The sequence below is a fragment of the Leishmania infantum genome, chromosome 33, assembly GCF_000002875.2.
Source record: "Leishmania infantum JPCM5 genome chromosome 33".
Lineage (NCBI taxonomy): Eukaryota > Euglenozoa > Kinetoplastea > Trypanosomatida > Trypanosomatidae > Leishmania > Leishmania infantum.
The window spans coordinates 836,871-855,067 of NC_009417.2; the positions used below are offsets into that span (position 1 = coordinate 836,871).

Here is an 18,197-nt window from a genome sequence, read left to right on the forward strand (position 1 = left end):
ATGTCGTCTCCCTTTCTCTGCCTCTTTCCTTCATGCGCGCCGGCTCTTCTTCGTCTGGTTCTCTTTCTGTGTCTCTCGTGCCTTTTGCCCATTTGCGTTGGCATCAGTTTTTCCTCTACCTCCTCCTCGTGTGCCGCACGCATATACACACACGTACACACATACACACGCACAGTCTCTCGCTCTCTGCTTGAGGAGGCCTCGCTCTGTGTGTCTCTGCCACTCTCCATCCTCTCTTGCGCCTCTTCGTCGGCATCCTCCGTCTTCTCTCTCTATTACACGGGCTTCACCGCTTTCGTGCTTTCGTACGCCTGCGTGTTTTCTTTTACGAGCAGTAGTCAACTACCCTTCGCCTCCCCTTCCTTCCGCAGACACATTCCTCGGGCCTGTCTCGCTGCCTCTCTCGTTTTTTTTTCCTTTGTCGCTTTATTCTTTTTTTTTCTGTAGTTGTTGCTGTGGTTGTGGTGACCGTGCGTTGTGCCTTTCTTTGCTTCCCCCCGTTTTTTTTTTCGCCTTGCGGCTCACTCACGCCTGTGATAGCGCTTCTCCCTCCTCCTCTTCTCTGTCCGTCTGCCTGAACATTTTTTTCCTTGTGGCGTAATTCGGCGTCTTCGCACTCCGCTGTGCGCATCGACGCGTGCGCGTCCACTAACGGAGAGAGATCGTACGACGTGCGTGTTCTCCCGCCAGATTTGACGGACTCGCATTGCCTTTGCTAGTTATATATATCTATATCTATATATATAGATATATTTCACCCTCGTGCGCGCAACCTGCTTCTTTGCTGCGCGCCCGATTGTTTTGCCAGTCTCGTCTCCGTCGTCTGCCGCCTGGCGGGACACCAGCTTTGCGTGCTCCTGCACTCGCGTTTTTGGGCGCTCGTGCGAGTGCGTTAGTGCGGGGTTTCTGTGTGCACCGCGCAAGTACACCAGAAAAAGAAAAAAAAACAGTAGAACATGACAACTTCAACGCACGCTGCACTTGCGCCGCGTGCGCTACGGCACGCCCTGACAGCACGTGCAAGTGCTCCTCGACTGCCGAGCGGGGCATCGCCGTGCTGCTGCCACGGCGCTTTTCGAGCAGCCCGCATGGTGTGGGTCGGTGTGGCTGCGTCGCTGATGCCTGTGACACTCGCTTCTTCGCATCGGTGCGCATCCTCGAAAGGATTCTCGAAGAACGACACGCCATCACCGCCACCGCCACCGCCACCGGTGCCGCCGTCTTCTGCTGTGCCGCAGGATACGGCGACACCCGGCTGGATTGCGACTCGCAAGCCAAATGGCGAGCAGCGCATGTCCATTTCGATTCGCAGCACCGCGCAACGACAGCTTGCACGTCGACAACCGCCGACAACCTCATCGAGCTCCGCTTCCCTACCTCGGGCTGCGTTTGCTCCGGCGAGCCGCCCCGCCTCTGCTGTTGAGGCAACGCCCGAGCCAGCCTCGTCGTCCCAGGTCCCAGAAAAGCAGGAAGCCGCGTCAAAGGCGATCCTTGATAATGCACGTTCTTCCTCTTGCGCTGCCGCACCGCCGCCGTTTTCCGCCAGCAGCGATCAGCGCTCTAATCAGAACAACAAGTGTATCCACGACACACCCACTCTGACGTCTAAGCCTCCGCCATCGACGTCTTCCGCTTCATCAAGGGGCGCAGCGGCTCCGTCATCGCCACCCTCAGCGCCATCTTCAACCACCGGCACACCAAGAAGCGGTCATGACGCTGAGCCGGAGTGTCCTCACGACGCGGCGTCGTCCACTGCATCCCCTTCTGCAGCGGGGTCGTCGGCGGTCGCCAGTTCGCAAAGGACAGCCGCGCCGCACTCGCTGCTTTACTCAGTGTCCCGTTTCACAGAGCCCGTCAAGCGCATTATTCTAATCCGGAACGGCCGCAGCGAGGCCAATGAAGATGTGAGGGCGTACGTGCAGACACCAGACTGGCGCATTCCATTGGTAGAGGAGGGAAAGCGCGAGGCGATCGCGGCGGGGCGCGCGCTGAGCGAGCTCATCGGCGATGATCCCGTGTACTTTTACTACTCTCCGTACATCCGATCGCGGCAGTCGCTGCGATACGTGCTGCAGGGCTTTGATGAGGCCCGATTAAGTGGGCTGTCACACACGCAGGAGTGGTGGGAGGATGAAGAAACTGCCGGTGCCGCATCAGCGGCAGCGGCTGCAGAGTCTTTGACGCTTAAGTGCGCCACCGCATCAGCTGACGAGGCGGGCACGCCACCTCTACTCGCCCCGGCTCCATCAGCGATCTCTACCAACGCGACTTCTCCAGACGCGCAGTGTTGCTTCCATTGCGACCCATCTCTTGTGCTGAACAGAGGAACGAGCAACAACATCATTGGCGTCCGCGAAGATGTGCGTCTTCGAGACGGCGACATTGGCCGCTACACGAGCGCCGACGAGCTCATGCACCACCTTGTGGAGCGTGAACGATACGGCAGGTTCTTCTACCGCTTCCCCTTTGGCGAGAGCGGCGCGGACGTCTGCGACCGTGTCACCTCCTTCCTCGATGCATTTCAGCGCGAGCGGGTCGAGTTTCCGATGGACACAAGCGTCGTCATCATCACCCATGGGCTGACGATGCGCATGTTTATCAAGCGCTGGTTCTACCTCACGGTGGAGACGTTTCACAAGATGAAGTCGCCACCGCCTGGGTCGTTGTGCACGTTGACTCGCTTGCACCACCGCAGCTGCTTCCGCCTGGACGAATGCTGCGTGGAGTCGATGAACCTGCCGTTGTCGCTGAACGAGTTCAACGGATACAAGTATCGCAACAAGCAGCTGCTGGGCTCCATGAGCTCCGGTGCCCCGTATATGTGAATCCTCGCGTGCCGCGGCAGTGCTCATCTACGTGTTTGTCTGCGCCTCTCCTTCCCCTACCATACGGACGGTCAACTATATGAGCGCCTTTCGTTTTGCTTGGGATGGCGGCCGTGTATAGGGAGGCGGAGTCCCGGCAGAGGGCGTCTTGAGTAGATGAGCGACGGCAGTGGGGGGAGAGGCGGAGGCGCTGGGCATCGCGTCCATTCGCCTCACTCACTTGAGCGACTGACATGCCCACCGTTTTCTTTGTCTGCGCGTGCTTCTCCTCGTCGCGCATCTACGCAAGACGGGGGCTGGAGGGCAAGGGAAGAAGGAAGAGTGGGTGTGGGTGTGGGCTAGACAGGGATGGAGGTCCGTGATGGTGCTGCTGGACGTTGTCCCTCCCTCCCTCTATCCGTTTCACTCCCTCATTCCTGCCTTCCACCGCCGCCACTCGCCCTTTCGTACCTCCCACCCGGTATTGCCTTCAGCGGCCATCACTCGTCTCCAAGTCTCTTCTCGCCATGGTGCTCTGTTTCTCCCTTTTTTTGCCTTTGTTGCTTTCTGCCCTTTTCTCTTTCGGTTTGCAATGCTGCGCGCGCACCCTCCTGGTGGGCTTCCTTCCGTTCTTTTTTTTTTGCACACCGCTGGACGAGTCCAGGGACGCACTACGAACAAGCGAAGCGTAGATGAGCGAAAAGAAATGTGCGTGTGCGCGCGAGGAGGCGCGCGACCGGATACATCCACAGTGAGGGAGCCATGATGGGGCGCAGCGTACATCCAGGGATACATACCCAGAGAGGTGCCCTGACGCACAGAAATGCATGACCATTTGTGCCGTGCCTTTTTTTCTCTCGGCTATGCCGATGTGTTTCTCAACCTTCTGTGTGCGTCGATGCATGCGTGCGGAAAGGGTTGAGGGGTGACGGTGGCGACTGTGATTTGCTGATCTCACCCTTTGCATTCTCATCGACCGCACCCGTACGCTAATTTTCATTGACCCTCGCCGGTGACTACACGCACGTGCGCGCGCGCGATAGAGAGAGACAGAGGGCAGCCAGAAGCGAAAAGGATGCCTTGCCTCTGTTGGCAAATGTTCGCCCTTTCCTCAACGACCGCCTCCACCGTCTGCTCGGTGACGGGCGTGCAAAGGTGCAGATGCCGCCCACCTCACGTTCCCCTCGTAGAGGCTGTGCATCACTTGGCCGAGCGTGTTGCTCGCTTCCACCTCCATTGCGCCATCACTTACTTTGGCTCTCTTTTCGTTATTATCTTGTGGCGTCTAACACTCTTACGGCACCCCGTGAAAACGCCATGGCTCGTTCGTTTGTATAATACGTGTACTTGTTTTCTCGCGTCCTCCTTTGTGCGCGTGTCTCACTGATGCTCGCGCGCACGCGCACGTCGGCTGCCAGATCCACATACTCGTGAAAGGCGAAGGACATCTTTGAACGCGCGTGTCAAGGTAGGGAGGTACCACACGCACCCAGACAGATAGGCACCGACGAGGAGCAGGCTTTATTGTCACATAGGCGGCAGTACCCACACGACTCGCGCGCCTACGAAAAATGAAGTGTGTCGTCTGTGACGCAGACAAGGCGGGCTACCGGTGCCGTGCGTGCCGTTCTGCGTACTGTTCTTCGCAGTGCTACAAGAAACACCGCATGCCGAGAGAGGAGGCCGCGGCGGCGGCGGCGGCAAACTTGAACGCCGCTACATCGTCGTTCGCGCATCTCTGCGAAACCGTCGTGGCCGCCCAGCGGCCACAGAAGGAGCGTGATGAAAAGCGGCAGCGCACCGAAGCCGAAGCGGACGTCTTCTCAGACGTGTCGCGAGAGAAGGCCGCTGCCGCCGGTGCTGTGCGCCGCTCAGAGAACGACACGCCGCCGTCATCGACTGCTCCGGCGGTGGAGAACGCTTTGAAAACCGCCACAGGAGCGTCGGAGGCAAACGGGCCCGTCTGTGCTGAACCGCAGCCATCGGCACGGATGGAGTACGCCGGGGACGCCGACGCAGTGTACATTCTGCAGGAGAAGCATCTCGGCGCCTTGGCACACGATCCGCGGGTGCGGAGTGCGCTGCGCAGTCCGTCACTGCAGAAGCTCATCAAAACCGTTGACAGCAGTCGCTCCCGGCTGGACGCGCTGGAGGCGGCGCAGTACAACAACGCCGACTTCAGGGATTTTTGTGACGCGGTGATGCGCGTGATTGCGGAGGTGGAGGGTCGGTGAGGGCTCTGCGCGCGACCTCATCCTCGCACAGCAGGGGGCGGACGTTGGTGACATGTCTCATTCAAGTAGGAGCAGCTGCTGCGAGGCCCTGGATGGAGAAGAGAGAAGACACAGTCGAGCCTCAGCACATATCTTTGGGCGGAGAGCCGTACTCCTCTTCATTTCTCTGCCCACATCTCTCACGCTCCTTGCTGCACGCCCGCTTCCATGAAGGATCACGCCACGGCTTTAAAAGCGGGGTAACCTCTTCCACACACACACACACACATACACATACACAAAACAAAAAAAAACACAAATAACAGTGCTGAAAAGGATGAGATCGCTAGCGCGTACGCGCAAGGGCGGAAGATATGCGCATATGTGCGTGCATGGTCGTCTGTGTCTGTGCTTGCCTTGTAGGCACTGCCACCGAGAGCGGAGGGACGCTTCGGTTGCCGTGCCGTTGCCACTCTACCGCCTTCCGTGCCCCCGCCCTTCACGCTGATGTGAGCTGACGGTTACTTCTCAACGTGAGAAGCCGTCAAAACAGACGAGAGGGCGAATGATGCTGAACTGTTCTCTAGCGTTTGCGTTTTCTTGCTGCTCTTCATTCGCCTCTCTCTTGCGCTGACCGACCACTAACTCCACCTCCTCAATCTCTCGTTGCGTGTCTGCACCTTTTCATACCCGCCAACGCGCATGCGCAACATACGTGGTGCCGCGTGCTGGTTCGATTCTGCATTCCCCCTCCCCACCACCTCTCCCCTCTCTTGTCTGCATGTGCTCACATTCGTGCACATGGAAAATGAGCGCGTCTCAAAAGCTTGCATATACGCATCCCCCGTCTATTGGCGTAGATCACTTTCGTTTTCTTTTTTTCTGCCTGTTACGCCGGCCAGCCCTTCCTCCTTGCAGCACACACGACCTCCACATCGAGGGAGGGACTCTCTTTCTTTTCGACATCGTTACCAGCTGAACGCCCGCTTTCCGTGACGGCACTGGCTCATCTTAGCATTTTCCTCTGTTCCCATTCCACTCCTCCTTTTTTTGCGTTGTCCGACGCGCGCCGTCACCCACTCCCGCAAGTACACGGTACACGCCGCGTGACACAGAGCGTAGTATCTCTCTCTCCCTCGCTGTGCGTGTTTCGTGCCCCGTCTCCATTCTTTGATTCGCACCTCGCCATTGGTGCTCACTACTCGAATTTTTTTTGGCCCACTGCTCAAGAGCCAGGCCGCCTGTGTTTCGAACGTTACGAGCACAACCCGCAAGCATCTTTGTATCGGAGCTAGAGCGAGAGAGAGGGGCAATAGAGAGAGAGAGTGAGTGATCAACGCGCGACACAGACGGACTGGTTGCGCAGGTTCGACACACGGGATAACACACAAAAGACGTGCTAGAGACGCAACGAAACGGTGCCGTGCGAGTGCGAAGAGCGAGCGGGAGATAAGGAAACATCGAAGAGGAAGAGCGAGAGACACTTGCTTCTGTTGTCCTTGGCGCTCGCGCCGAAAACGACAAAAAACAAATCGAGGGAGAGGACACACACACACGAAAAAGGAGGAGCGACACAGCGCAGGCGCCATCCTCACCGGCGTTGTCCATAAGCGCAAAACAACAAACGAAAGTGAAGAGAGCCGGCACTACCCCCCTCCCCCTCGCCCCGCATCACCTCTCGTTTTTTTTTTCAACACCACCTTATCCTGACAACTCGCCTCTTAGTGGTTCAAAGGCCGCGCGTCAAACAACAACAAAATACAAACAACCCAACCACAGGAAAAAAAGAGAGCACCCCGCAGAGCACTGTAAGCGTTTGTAGAAAACACACAAACAGTGAATGTTACCAAGTAAGCAGACGCACAGGCACGCACGCATACACACATCCCCCAGGTAGGTTGCACAGACACATTATATATATAAATATATATATATATATATATAAGAAAAAAGGAAGGAGCATCGAGCTCGTCGGCACTTTGACGGGGCGTATACACGAAGGCGAGCGCACGCGCTGAAGAAAAACAAACCCGAAATCCCCCAAACCGAAGACACACACGCCCTTTCCCCCAAGAAAACGTTTGAGGGACAACAACGAAGAGAGGTAGAGCGAGTGAGAAAGGAGGAGTCAACGGCTGCAGGCTTTTTATTACTCAAACGCGTACATAACGCGCACTCCGGTGTACATAATTCGAAAGGGACAACGACATTTTTTTTTTGTGAAGAAAAGACGATACATCTTCTTCTGCGTTAATTTTTTTCGTTGCTTCGTAGTATTCTGCGCATGCTTTGTTCTTTTGCCTTTTTTCCAGAAGTTTGAACACACACACACACACACAAAGAAACTCAACGGCCTCTTCTTTTTCCCCGTCCTCGACCTCTATCTCTCTGCGTCGATTTGTTCTTTTTCGTCTAGCAAGAACGACTAAATATCTGCCCATAGCCGGAGACCCACTCCCCTCCCCTACCCGTCACTGTTGCCATCCACTTCTCTCCAGATTTCGACATTCAAATCTTCAACGAATTCCTCTCCCTCCTACCCCAGCAGCGCAGAAACGAAGCGGCCGACCACACGCGCATAGCAACAGCAACAGAAAAGACGCGCTTGACGACTCTCTTTTCGACGGCCCCTTCTTCGCCTTCCTTGTGATATATATCGATATCTATCTATTTGTTTCCTTCTCGTGAAGCCCTTTTCTTTTTCGTCGCTTGCTCCCTTTTTCTTTGTGTTTTGCTTGCTGCCGCCCCCAGGCCTTTTCCGTCTCCGTTTGCGGTGTATGTGGACGAGTGCGCGAGCTGTTGATTGACGCATTGCACATCACGTTTGTTTTGTGCGGGCACTGACGCTGGTCGTCGGCCCTTCTCCCCTTCCTCAGCATCGCTCATTTTCCTCCTTTGTTTTCGTCCCGACGCACTCTTTCGTTTGGTTTTAGCGGCTCTCGTTTACGTGGTCTCAGGCCTTCTGGTGCTTCCTCTTTGCGTGGCCGTCTTTGCATTGTTGCTGCTGCTGCTTCTGGTAGGGCTCACTTCCGTCTCTGCAGGCTTTCGCAGGCACCTCCTCCTTTCTCTCTGCCACGCGGTGCTCTTTGCCTGCTCAGCACTGCAGCGGATCTTCCTGTTGCTCGACCACATTTTCATGTCTGTGGTGAAAGCGGACCGAGCAGGCCATTGTCAAGTATTGTCGCTCTTTTTTTCCTTCTGTGCGCCTTGAATCCTACACGAGGGATAACGAAGTCTTTGTGCCTACACACCCACATAAGACTTATCCCGCTTCCATCCGTTTTCGTCTTTTCGGCTCTTTTCTTGTCTTCTACCCTCATCCTGTTGCTCGATTTGTCTGTCATCCTTTCCCTCCCCACTTTTTCTCTTCCCTTGCGCGGGAGGCCCATCTTTTGGTGCTGGATCGGCGTCTTTTTTACATCTCTCTCTCTCGCGCGCACCTTGGTCAGCTCCAGATCTCGCTACACACCGGCACACAGGCACCTACAACCCACTTTCGCTGGATCGCAGCAGTTGGGTGGCCGTGCAGGTCTTTCTACTCTTTCTCCGTTCATCTTGTTTTGTCTCTTGCTTGTACCTTTCCCAGCGCTGTTTTGTTGCTTCGTTTCTTGTACCACTTTTCTGCCCTGGCACAGCTGAAGCACTTCTTCAGAGTCCTCCTCTGCTTGTGTTGCGTCTCTTCGCTCACTCCGATCCCCTCTTTCTCTCGTTGATTTCCTTTCTGTTCTGTTGTCTTGTGCATCTTTTCCTGTGCTTTTGGCGTCTCCTGCATCGCCTATCAAGCGTTTCGGTGTTCTCGTCTCTTTTTTTGTGTGTGTTTTACGTTCTGGAGCTGACTCAGCTGCATACCGTGACGACGGCGTTCTCTTCTTCGCTTGGGTTCTTGTCTTGCCTTCCCTCCCCATACCTCCCTCCTCTTTTCGTGTCGTCGTCTTTGTTTTGCTTTACACTCTTCGTGTGTGGGAGCTGCTTCATCGTTGAGAGTGTCTTGATTTTCCCTTTCTCGCCCCCTTTTTTTTTCCAAAAGTTTGCCAAGCACTTCCATACACGCATACATAACAGACATACAACCTACACGCACACACCAAACAAAACAGGCGGCGCTCTTAAGCACCTAAAGAAAAAGAAGAAAACAAAAAGCAACGACAACAGTGCCCCCTTCTTTCTGTCGCATACACATGCATAGCTATACATAACTATATATATATATCTATACACCTATCTATATATATGTATTATTGTTATTATTATCCGTGATCACTCTCGGCCCTCCTCTGTCTCTCTATCTTTCTGTGTTCTTACCTTCTCCATTTCTGAGGAGGTGTGGGCGTGCTTGAGCGCTTGTCACTGCGGAATCTTTCACCTGGGCGTTTGTCCGTGTGCGAGGCGTGCGTATGCTTGTTTGGTAGCTGTGCTTTCCCATCATAATCTTGCCTTTCTCTTCGTCGGCTTTCAGCCCCTCAACCTTCCCTCCCCCGACTTGTTGCTGCTCGGTGATTGAGGACTTTTGCCGTTGTCTTGCCTCCTCCTTTTCTCTGCTTTCGCTCGCTCGCTCTCTCTCCCTCGGTGAGTGACTGTGGCCTGTTGCGTGCACTTTCCCTTTGTTGCGGATTTTTCGTTTTTCTCACGTTTCCACGTTCTTCGTCGCTTACTCTTCTTCCCGCGCCTCTCCTTGTCTTTTCGTTTTATTATTCACCGTTTGCGCCCCTTTCCGTCACTCGCGCTCCGTGCCATCTGCGCCACGCTGTGCACATATATATGTATATATTTTCGTGTTCCCGTTGCTGTTCTGCCTTTCGTTGTTCGTAGGGTCTCTTTGCTTCTCACTTGCTGTCCCTCTGCTCGCTGGCTCCACTTTTTCTTGCGCGTGCGTGCGTCCAGGTAGGGTGTGCGGTTGTTGTCGTTGCTGTTGATCCCTGTTGCAGAGGACTTCACGGAGAGTTATCGAAGGGGTCTTCGTCTGGCCTCTTGTGTGCTCCGTCCCCTTTTCGTATTCGGCTTCCCACCGTCCGTCTTGTCTCCGAGGGGCTTCTTCGTTGCTTCTTTCGCTCACGCTACCCCTTCCACTTGTGTGTGGCCATTTTGCTCCCTTTTTTCGTCTCTCTTTTTGTACACGCTCCGGTTGCTGGCGTGTGCGCGGGTGCGCTTAACGTTTTGCTCAGAAGTAAGCACCTCTCTCGGTATATATATTTGTTTTGGTGCGTACTGGACAGGGGGGAGAGAGACGGACTGATGCTTTTCCGTGATCAGCAGGACAGCGGCAATGGTGCAGGCGCTGTGGGCACAGGCGTGGCGAATCAGCACAACGAAGATGACGAGACGTGCTCGACTGGCGGGCGGAGCTACACGAGCGCTGAGTCCGCCACTGCGCAGAGCTTCGAGCATCGCATGGCGCAGCTGCAAAACACGATGAACATGATGCCCGACATCAGCGGTGAAGCTAATGCTTTCTCCAAGTCGGAGCCTGGCATCGACGGCGGCGCACAGACCTACCTCACGCCGGGCTACCAGCTCTTTCCCAGAGTCGGCGGCGCGTACGCTGACACCGACTCCGATGACATCGATGATGTGCAGAACAGCCTGCCAGTGATGGCGCATGTCAACGACGGTGACAACGGTGGGCCGAAGCGTGCGAGACACAACACCACGTCTTCCGGAAGGAAACCCGAAAGCACCGTAGATGAAGACGAGGAGGAGGCCGATTACTTGGCGTCGTTGCTGCGCAACATCGAGAAGCACGCAGAGCGGCTCGACACCCAGTTTTACCGCTACCCATCTTCGGATGTGATCAAACAACAGATGGCTACGACGGCTCCGCCGAGTGGGGAAAAGGCGAAGGACGACGCCGCGGCGACCGGCAACGGTGCCGCGTCGGCTGGATCTTGTGGTACGACCGCCTCGGCGGGAGAGGGCAGCGCCGCTGAAGATCAGTCAGGCAGCGGCAGTGCTGTGTCCCCCAGGTCGTCGCCGCAGGCACTGAGGGCAGGATCACCAGCGCCGTCACCGACCGCTGCGGCGCCGCCGGCGTCGTCGCACAGTCCGGGCACAAAGCTGTTCCTGGGCGGCCTGCGCTACGAGGTCATTCAAAGCGGGCGGCACATGGTGAGCTGGATCTTCCAGGTCGCTTGCGGCGTGCGCCTGAGCCCGTCCAGCATTCTTATTCATCGCAAGACGAAGAATGGGCGCTCAAACGTGGCACCAACGGGGTGCGCGTCTGTGTTTGTCGCCAACGACGCCGATGTGCAGGCGCTCCTGGATGTGAACCAGCGCATCTACTGTGCTGAGGAAGGCGTCTATGTGTCGCCATCGCCTGAAATCATGAAGGAGCTTATCGCATCAAAGGACATAGTCGATGTGACCGGAGGCCGGGTGCGGGGGCCCACCCACCCCGTTGTGATTGAGCGTGCCTACAGTCTCAGCCACCACCATGGCCACCGCGAGAGTAGCGGCAGCGGCACCCGCGGGCACGGTGGCGCCGGGGGCGGTGCAGCGGCTAGCGGCGGCGGGGGCCACCGCCACACACCCACGACTTCGACTGCTAGCACGGAGAGCAACCTTTCAAGCCAGCTCCGGGGACCCATGCCGCCGCCGTACGGGAGTGTACCGCCACCTCAGTACGGCGCCGTACACGCCTCTCCTTTGTGTATACCGGGCAGCCTGCAGCCACCGTCTTACACGCCATCTACCGTTTCCAGCTCCATGGGGATGGGCTGCATGCCAGTGGCCGGAAGCATGCCAACCAGATCAAGCAGCACCACCCTTTATCCCTCCAGTGCCGTCTTGTCAGGGCAGTCGTCGCCGTCAACGCAGCCGCTTCTCGGGGACGCGCTGGCATTTAGTCCGCCGCCCACCGCTAAGGGGCTGGATCCGCAGCGCGTGACGTTCCACGCCTATTTGCGCAGCGACGCCGCGGCACGCAGGAGCCCCACCGCGCTGTCATCCTCAGGCTTGCCTTCGGCCACTGGCAGCTCCGCAGCGCACCACAAGGTACTGTTCGTTGCTGCTTTGCCAACTGAGGCGACCTCAGACTACGTCTCGTGGCTTTTTTCGCTCATGAGCATCACCCTGCCCCCTTCCCACATCCACATCATTGGCGGCGGAGGTACCAACCCTGTCGTGAGCGGCCCTCCAGGTGGGGCTTCGTCAGCCGGCGTTGGCAAGAACATGTCGGACAGCTGCGCCACAGTAAACCTCGGCGAAGGCGACATCCCCATCGCGCTTAACTACCATCATCGCGTGCTGTGCACCTCACGAGGTGCGTGGATAGGCCACTCAGCGCAGGACATTGCTGCTCTGCGGGCCAGCGACGCATCTTTGCGTGACTGCCCGGTGCTGCACGTGGATCGGCGCATGTCTGCGCAGACCGCCGCCGGCGTTGGGAGCGGCAGCTCCGCCTCACCAGAAACTCCAGTCTATACGCACGGCAGCGCAGGGGGTGAGTTTGGTAGCAGCGGTATCCCGCCTTATCCGCCGATGCAGGCGCCGTATTCACCACCCGTCTTTGGCGGCATGCCGGTGATGCCGGCGGCTACCATTGGTGGTGCCGTGAACGCGATGCCGTTCCCGATGCAGTGGGGCTTCAGCATTCCCTCCTCATCTGCCAACTGCATGCGCACAGGGGTGCCACCGCCGCCACAAGCGGCGATGATGGGCGGCGCTGTGACTCCTGCCATGGGTGCTGGAGCTCCGCCGCCGCCGCCGAATGCGACAATGCCGCCCCCATTCCCGTTCCCGCAGACGGTTACAATTGGTGACCGCGTCTACCAGCTGCCTCACGGCGCAGCGTTGCAGTTTCTGCCAGTCATCACTCCCGCCGGCGGTGCTGGCGCGGGCGGCGAGGCTGAGGTCGGCGGCACGGGTAGCGCTGCTGGAGGTCGTCGACGGAACGAACCTTCAGGTCGTGGGAACCCCTCGAACCTGGAGGCGCCGGCAAAACCGAGCACCGACTTACCTCAGCCTGACACACCGCTGCAGTTTAGCACGCGACCCTCGTAGAGGCGCTTTGAGCCGTAATACTGCGTGTCTGTGTGGTCGGCTATGACGCACTTCGTAGGAGAGGGAAAGGGCAGCGTGCACAGGCCGTCGAGCAGAGAAGCAATGCACGCGTGCATTTTCTCTTTCCTTGCTTGCCTGAATCATTTCTGTCTGTTGTTGCCGCACAAAAAAAAAAAGGACTCGCGCTGCTCGTGCGCGGCGGTTTTGCTGTGCTTGCAGCATCTATGCTTTCTTGCGCATTGCTTCTTCATGTGCTTGTCTGGTGCCATCCGCTGTTGCTCATGAGGATATGGCCACTGGAACACGAAGGAGCGAGCAAGAAAAAAAAAGGAAGGAAAGCAGAAGAGCCACTATATGCAAATACGTGCTGCCGGCACGTGCTATGTCGCCTCCCTCTCTCCCCTCACTTGCTTCCTTTCGTTTTTTTTTCTCCACACACACACGCCCACACCACTCCGTTTCCTTCACCGTTCCCTCTTTGTGTTTTGTTTTGCCGTGCTGCTGCCGCCGTGCTCGCATCATCTGCCGCGCTCTCGAGACAGGCCTTTTTCAGAAAATGGTTTTCCCTTTTCTCTGTTGTCTTTTGCTTGTCGGTCATTTTTGTGTGTGTGTGTGTCTTTTATATAAGTGTGCTCTCCTCTGACTCTTGGGCGCTCGTGCCTCTCTGTGTGCCTTTCTTTCTTGTTGCTCGTGAGACTCGTTGCGCCCCTCTCGCTCTCGCTCGCGCTCTGTGCGATGCGGAGGCGTGTATGTGCGTCGCCCCTTCGCTTTGCCAAGAAAGCGCCCATCAGGGTGATATCGCTGCTACGCTAGTTGCGCGCACTGATTTTATGGGCCGTGATGGGCAGGAGGCGCCGTGTCTGTTGCTCTCGAAGCCTTCTCCTCGCCTCCTACATGGCGAACAAAAGTGTCCAGAGTCTGAGAAAGGCCGAAGAAAGCGTCGATGAACGCTTGTGGGTGGTGCTGATTGGTGGTGAGGTGAGCCATGATTGGTGGGGGAGGGGGCTGAGGTTGGGTGAGCCCACGGTCAGCGCCGTGCCGTTGCCACCCGCCCCTCTACCTGCCATGCCGATACGTTTTGTCTTGTGTGTCTGCTGCAGGACACCGACTCCTCGCTTCCTTATTTTTTAAGCCGTGCTCCATGTGCGTGTGTGTGTGTGTTGCTGCGGAGTTTCTGCGAGTGTGATTACTGGCCCCTCTGATTTCTATCTCTTTCTTTACTTCGCTGTGTACGAGAACAGACGGCCACAACATGGGCGAACGTCACGTGTCTGCGAGGGAAAGGGGCATCATGAACCGCTGCCAGCCATTGGAGACGGAGGAGCCGAGAAGGAGAGTGCACGCGAGAGGATAGAGGCTACCCGCTCTGATGGGCACAGCCGCACTCTAACATACACCCTTGTTGCAGCTCTCGTGACGAAGAAGGTAGCAACACAGGGACTGGCACGCCCAAACTGCACACATCGCTAGGTTGCACTTCCAGGTTGGGAAGTCTGTCGAAAACCTGCGCTCTCTCAATGCTTGTGTGCGTGCTTGCAGTTGTGCGCGCAGGCGTGCCTGCATGTGCGAGTGTGCGCATGTGCTCGCCTACAACGCACGACCGCAAAATAAAGGAGCGCTTGCCCTCTCCCAGCCGCAGCCGTCGCCGCTGGCGCCGCAGTGCCGCACCTCGTCCTTGCCGGCGACTCAACTTCGACTTTCTCCATCCTGTCCTCACCCGTTTTTTTTTTTCCGCTGCTGCTGCTCAATGTCGTGGCGGATGCGCACACCCCCACACACCCGCCAATCTGTCCCCTCCTCCCCCCTCGAATGCAACCATCTTCGCGCAGAGGGCGGCGTTCCTCTTTGACGCGAGTGGAGCTCCCGTACGTACGGAAGAGGCGAAAAAGTAATACAAGCAAACAAAGGACGTTCAGGTCCGCACATCACTCGCAGTCAGGGAGACGCGAAAACAAAACGCTGCACGCGCACGCAACGCTCAAGACGGAGGAGCGGAGATGAGCATTGAGGTGCACGTGCGCGTTCGCCCGTCCGTGGCGAACGTTGTATGGTCCAGTGCCGAAACAGTGCTTTACAGCACGGCCAACCCCAACACCCGGTACGTTTACAACAAGGTGTACCCGAGCAACAGCACGAATGAGTCCATCTTCCATGGCATGGAGGCGGTTGTGCATGCGGCGTTCGATGGCAAGAACGTCACCATTATGGCGTACGGTCAGACTGGCAGTGGCAAGACGCATAGCATGATCGGCGTAGATCACGATCCTGGCATGGTGCCACGGGCAGCGAAATTGCTGTTAGAGTTGAAGCGAACCACTCCTGGTGCGAAGATACAGGCATTCTACACGGAGATCTACAACGAGTCCGTCAAGGATCTTCTAGAGCCCCAGAGAGGCGAGCTTGCGCTGCACGACGCCCCTGACGGTGGCGTCTTCTTTGAGAAGAAGATGATCGACGTGGAAACTTTTGACGACTTTATACAGCTGCAGGCGGCAGCGGAGCGGAACCGCAAGTACGGCGTCACCAATCTGAACGAGCACAGTAGCCGCTCGCACGTCATCCTCACCTTCGAAATACATCGGCGCAATCGGGTTGGCAAGAGCGTCATCAACTTGGTCGACCTAGCTGGCTCCGAGTCGGCGTCACGCGCGAACACGGAGGGCATTTCTCTTCGCGAGGGCGGCTACATCAACCGCAGCCTTCTAACTCTGGGCAACGTGGTGGACGCCATCGTCGAGAGGCGACCCTATGTCCCATACAGAGACGCCAAGCTGACGCGCCTCCTTCGCACGTGCCTGGGCGGCTCCGGTATCACGCTCATACTCTGCTGCGTGAACCCCTCCCGCGAGAACTTTGATCAAACCGTCGCGACGCTCCGCTTCACGCAGCGCGCGATGAAGATCAAGAACGACCCTGTCGTCGTCCTTAATATGCCGCCACTTTTCACGCATCAGTATAGTGACGGTGCACGGCAGCTCATTGAGGGCCTGCAGGAGTCGGCGGAGGCGGAGTACCAGCGTGGGCTGCGCGACAGCTTTCTCTACTGCGGCACCACGGTTGCCTCGGTCGTCAGCAACTACCAGACGCAGGTGTCCGACTGCTTGCACTCGCTGGCGACCGCGCAACGCCTGCTCGTGGCGCATGACCACGCCATGGCCATCGACCATATTGGGCGACTGTATAACCAGCAGAACGACTTGGTGCGGCAGCGGATCAGCAACCAGGAGCTGGCCGAGAACGAGAGGAAGCGGCAGCGCGACGTGGCGTCCGAGATCGAGTCCCGAAAGGACAAGATAGCGAAACTGGAGGAGGAGCTCAGGACCAAGGTCTCATCACTCGACACGAATTTGGCGGGGTGGGAGTATCAGCTCTACGAGGCGCGGCAGAAGCAGCGGAGTGAGATGGACGTGCTGCTTCAGCTAGAGCTGGCGCGTCGTGCACGCATCCAGTACGAGTGGGTTGTGTGCTTGGAGCGCATTGCGTCGCGCAGTGTTCCCGTCATTCAAGCTGGGCTCTCGGCGCTGCAGGCAAAGCTAGTCGAAAGCGCCAGCGGCGGCAGCGGCGCTGCAGAGCATCAGCAATACCGCCATCACCTACATACCATCCTGCCGTTGCAGGATGGCGATGCTGGGAGCCGCACGCTGCATGTGAAGGAACTGCGGGCAGCCCTGATGAAGGCTCGCGATGAATTGGATGACCTGAAGACGGCACACGAAATGGTGAAGGATGACATCGAGGAGGCGAGGAGGCAGCAGCAGCAGCAAGACAGCAAACGCGGCTCCGCTTCCGTATCACCGCAACCGCGCCCGAACGTGTCTGACCTCTCAGAGGAGGATCTTGTCGAGTACTACCGCGGCGTTACTGACAGCGAGGTTGAGGAACGCATTCACCGTCTGGAGCGTGAGGAAAAGGCGCTGATGGCGCAGGCACGGCGTGGCGTTCGCCGCGAGAGTCTGCGGCGCGTGCGCGAGAGCCTTCGCGTATCGCGTGGCAGTCGTGGAGGCAGTAGCCGCTCTCCGCAGAGTGGCGGCGGCGGCGTCACTATCACTCGTCTGGCCGAAACCGCCGGCGCAGGACCCGGCTCGAACGCGTCACAGCATTTCGGACGCAGTGTAGCTGATGAGGAGGCGCGCGCCGGTTTTCTCCAGACGGAGGCGACTGCGCAGGTGGAGGCGCGGGGCAGGCGAAGCTCGGCCAGCTACGCGGACGGCGTGAAGAACGCGCTTTCCATCTTAGACAGCCTCAAAGCACAGCTCCAGCGTAGGGGCGGCAACAACCATGCTGCGCCCACGGTAGCATCTACAAGCCGCCATCAGCAGTCGCAGTCGCAGCGGCAGCAGGGGCCTGCCCGCCTGCGTAACTATCGTAGCGTAAGCAGCAGTAGCGAGACGCGTCGACGGCAGGGCCGCAAAGGGGTTGAGGAGACGGCGGTGTACTACGACCCCCAAGAGGGAAATGTAGGAGAGGAGCATCAGTGCGCCGCTCCCCGCTCTGCCGCAGAGGCTGCTGCACACCGGCGCCACCACGCCACTGTGTCCGACAGCGCCGACGACACGGAAAACATGTCACTGGCAGAACTGTATCAGGCATCGATGGGGAAGGAGAATTGGAGTCGGCCCAAGCCCTCTGCTGCTGCCGCCGTGTCTTCTCGCGCGGCGCACAAGTACGCCGCGGTCGCGGAGGACGATGCGGCATTCGACGCGGATGAGGAGGCAGATGAGGGAAAGGAGGATGGGCGGCCGGTATCGCATCAGCTCACCTCGTCCCCACCGATCGAGATTGCGGCACGACGCAAAATGAAGCGGCAGAACTCCCGCCCGGCGGTGGAGCGGGCCCTTTACGCGTTGAACTCAAACTCTCACTCAACGTCCCCCTCGTGAGAGCGTCGTCGCTGTTGGCGACATGGGTGACGCTCGTGTAGCCCGCGCTTGGGGTGGCACCTGCCGAGAGGAAGCTGCGCTTTTTCTTGCCTCTCTTACGGTTCGTTGCCATGCGTGTCTTGAGGGGAGTTGTGTGAGCTACTCTTGCATTACAGGCATGCAGACTTGCGCGTAGACACTCTCTCTACCGATGCCATTCACACCATCTCCCTTGACGTGTGCCTTCGTTTAAGGTCTTGCCCTTTTAGTGGACCCGCTGTGCTGGGGAACACGAGGCCGCTGCAGTGGTGGTGGCCGGCCACATG

General features: G+C 57.7%; 4 protein-coding genes across 4 annotated transcripts; all 4 read left to right on the forward strand.

Moving 5' to 3' along the window:
• Positions 1-1,292: 1,292 nt before the first annotated feature.
• On the forward strand, positions 1,293-2,825 carry iPGAM (putative phosphoglycerate mutase; the record flags this gene model as incomplete). Its single annotated transcript, XM_001468264.1, has 1 exon — positions 1,293-2,825. The coding sequence occupies one exon, from the start codon at positions 1,293-1,295 to the stop codon at positions 2,823-2,825; it is 1,533 nt and encodes a 510-aa protein (XP_001468301.1).
• Positions 2,826-4,375: 1,550 nt separating this feature from the next.
• Positions 4,376-5,038, forward strand: LINJ_33_2240 (conserved hypothetical protein; the record flags this gene model as incomplete). The annotated part of the gene is made up of 1 exon (XM_001468265.1): positions 4,376-5,038. The coding sequence occupies one exon, from the start codon at positions 4,376-4,378 to the stop codon at positions 5,036-5,038; it is 663 nt and encodes a 220-aa protein (XP_001468302.1).
• Positions 5,039-10,249: 5,211 nt separating this feature from the next.
• On the forward strand, positions 10,250-13,012 carry LINJ_33_2250 (conserved hypothetical protein; the record flags this gene model as incomplete). Its single annotated transcript, XM_001468266.1, has 1 exon — positions 10,250-13,012. One exon carries the CDS (start codon positions 10,250-10,252, stop codon positions 13,010-13,012), a length of 2,763 nt encoding a protein of 920 aa, XP_001468303.1.
• A 1,997-nt stretch (positions 13,013-15,009) lies between these two features.
• On the forward strand, positions 15,010-17,892 carry LINJ_33_2260 (putative kinesin; the record flags this gene model as incomplete). Its single annotated transcript, XM_001468267.1, has 1 exon — positions 15,010-17,892. One exon carries the CDS (start codon positions 15,010-15,012, stop codon positions 17,890-17,892), a length of 2,883 nt encoding a protein of 960 aa, XP_001468304.1.
• Positions 17,893-18,197: the final 305 nt, after the last annotated feature.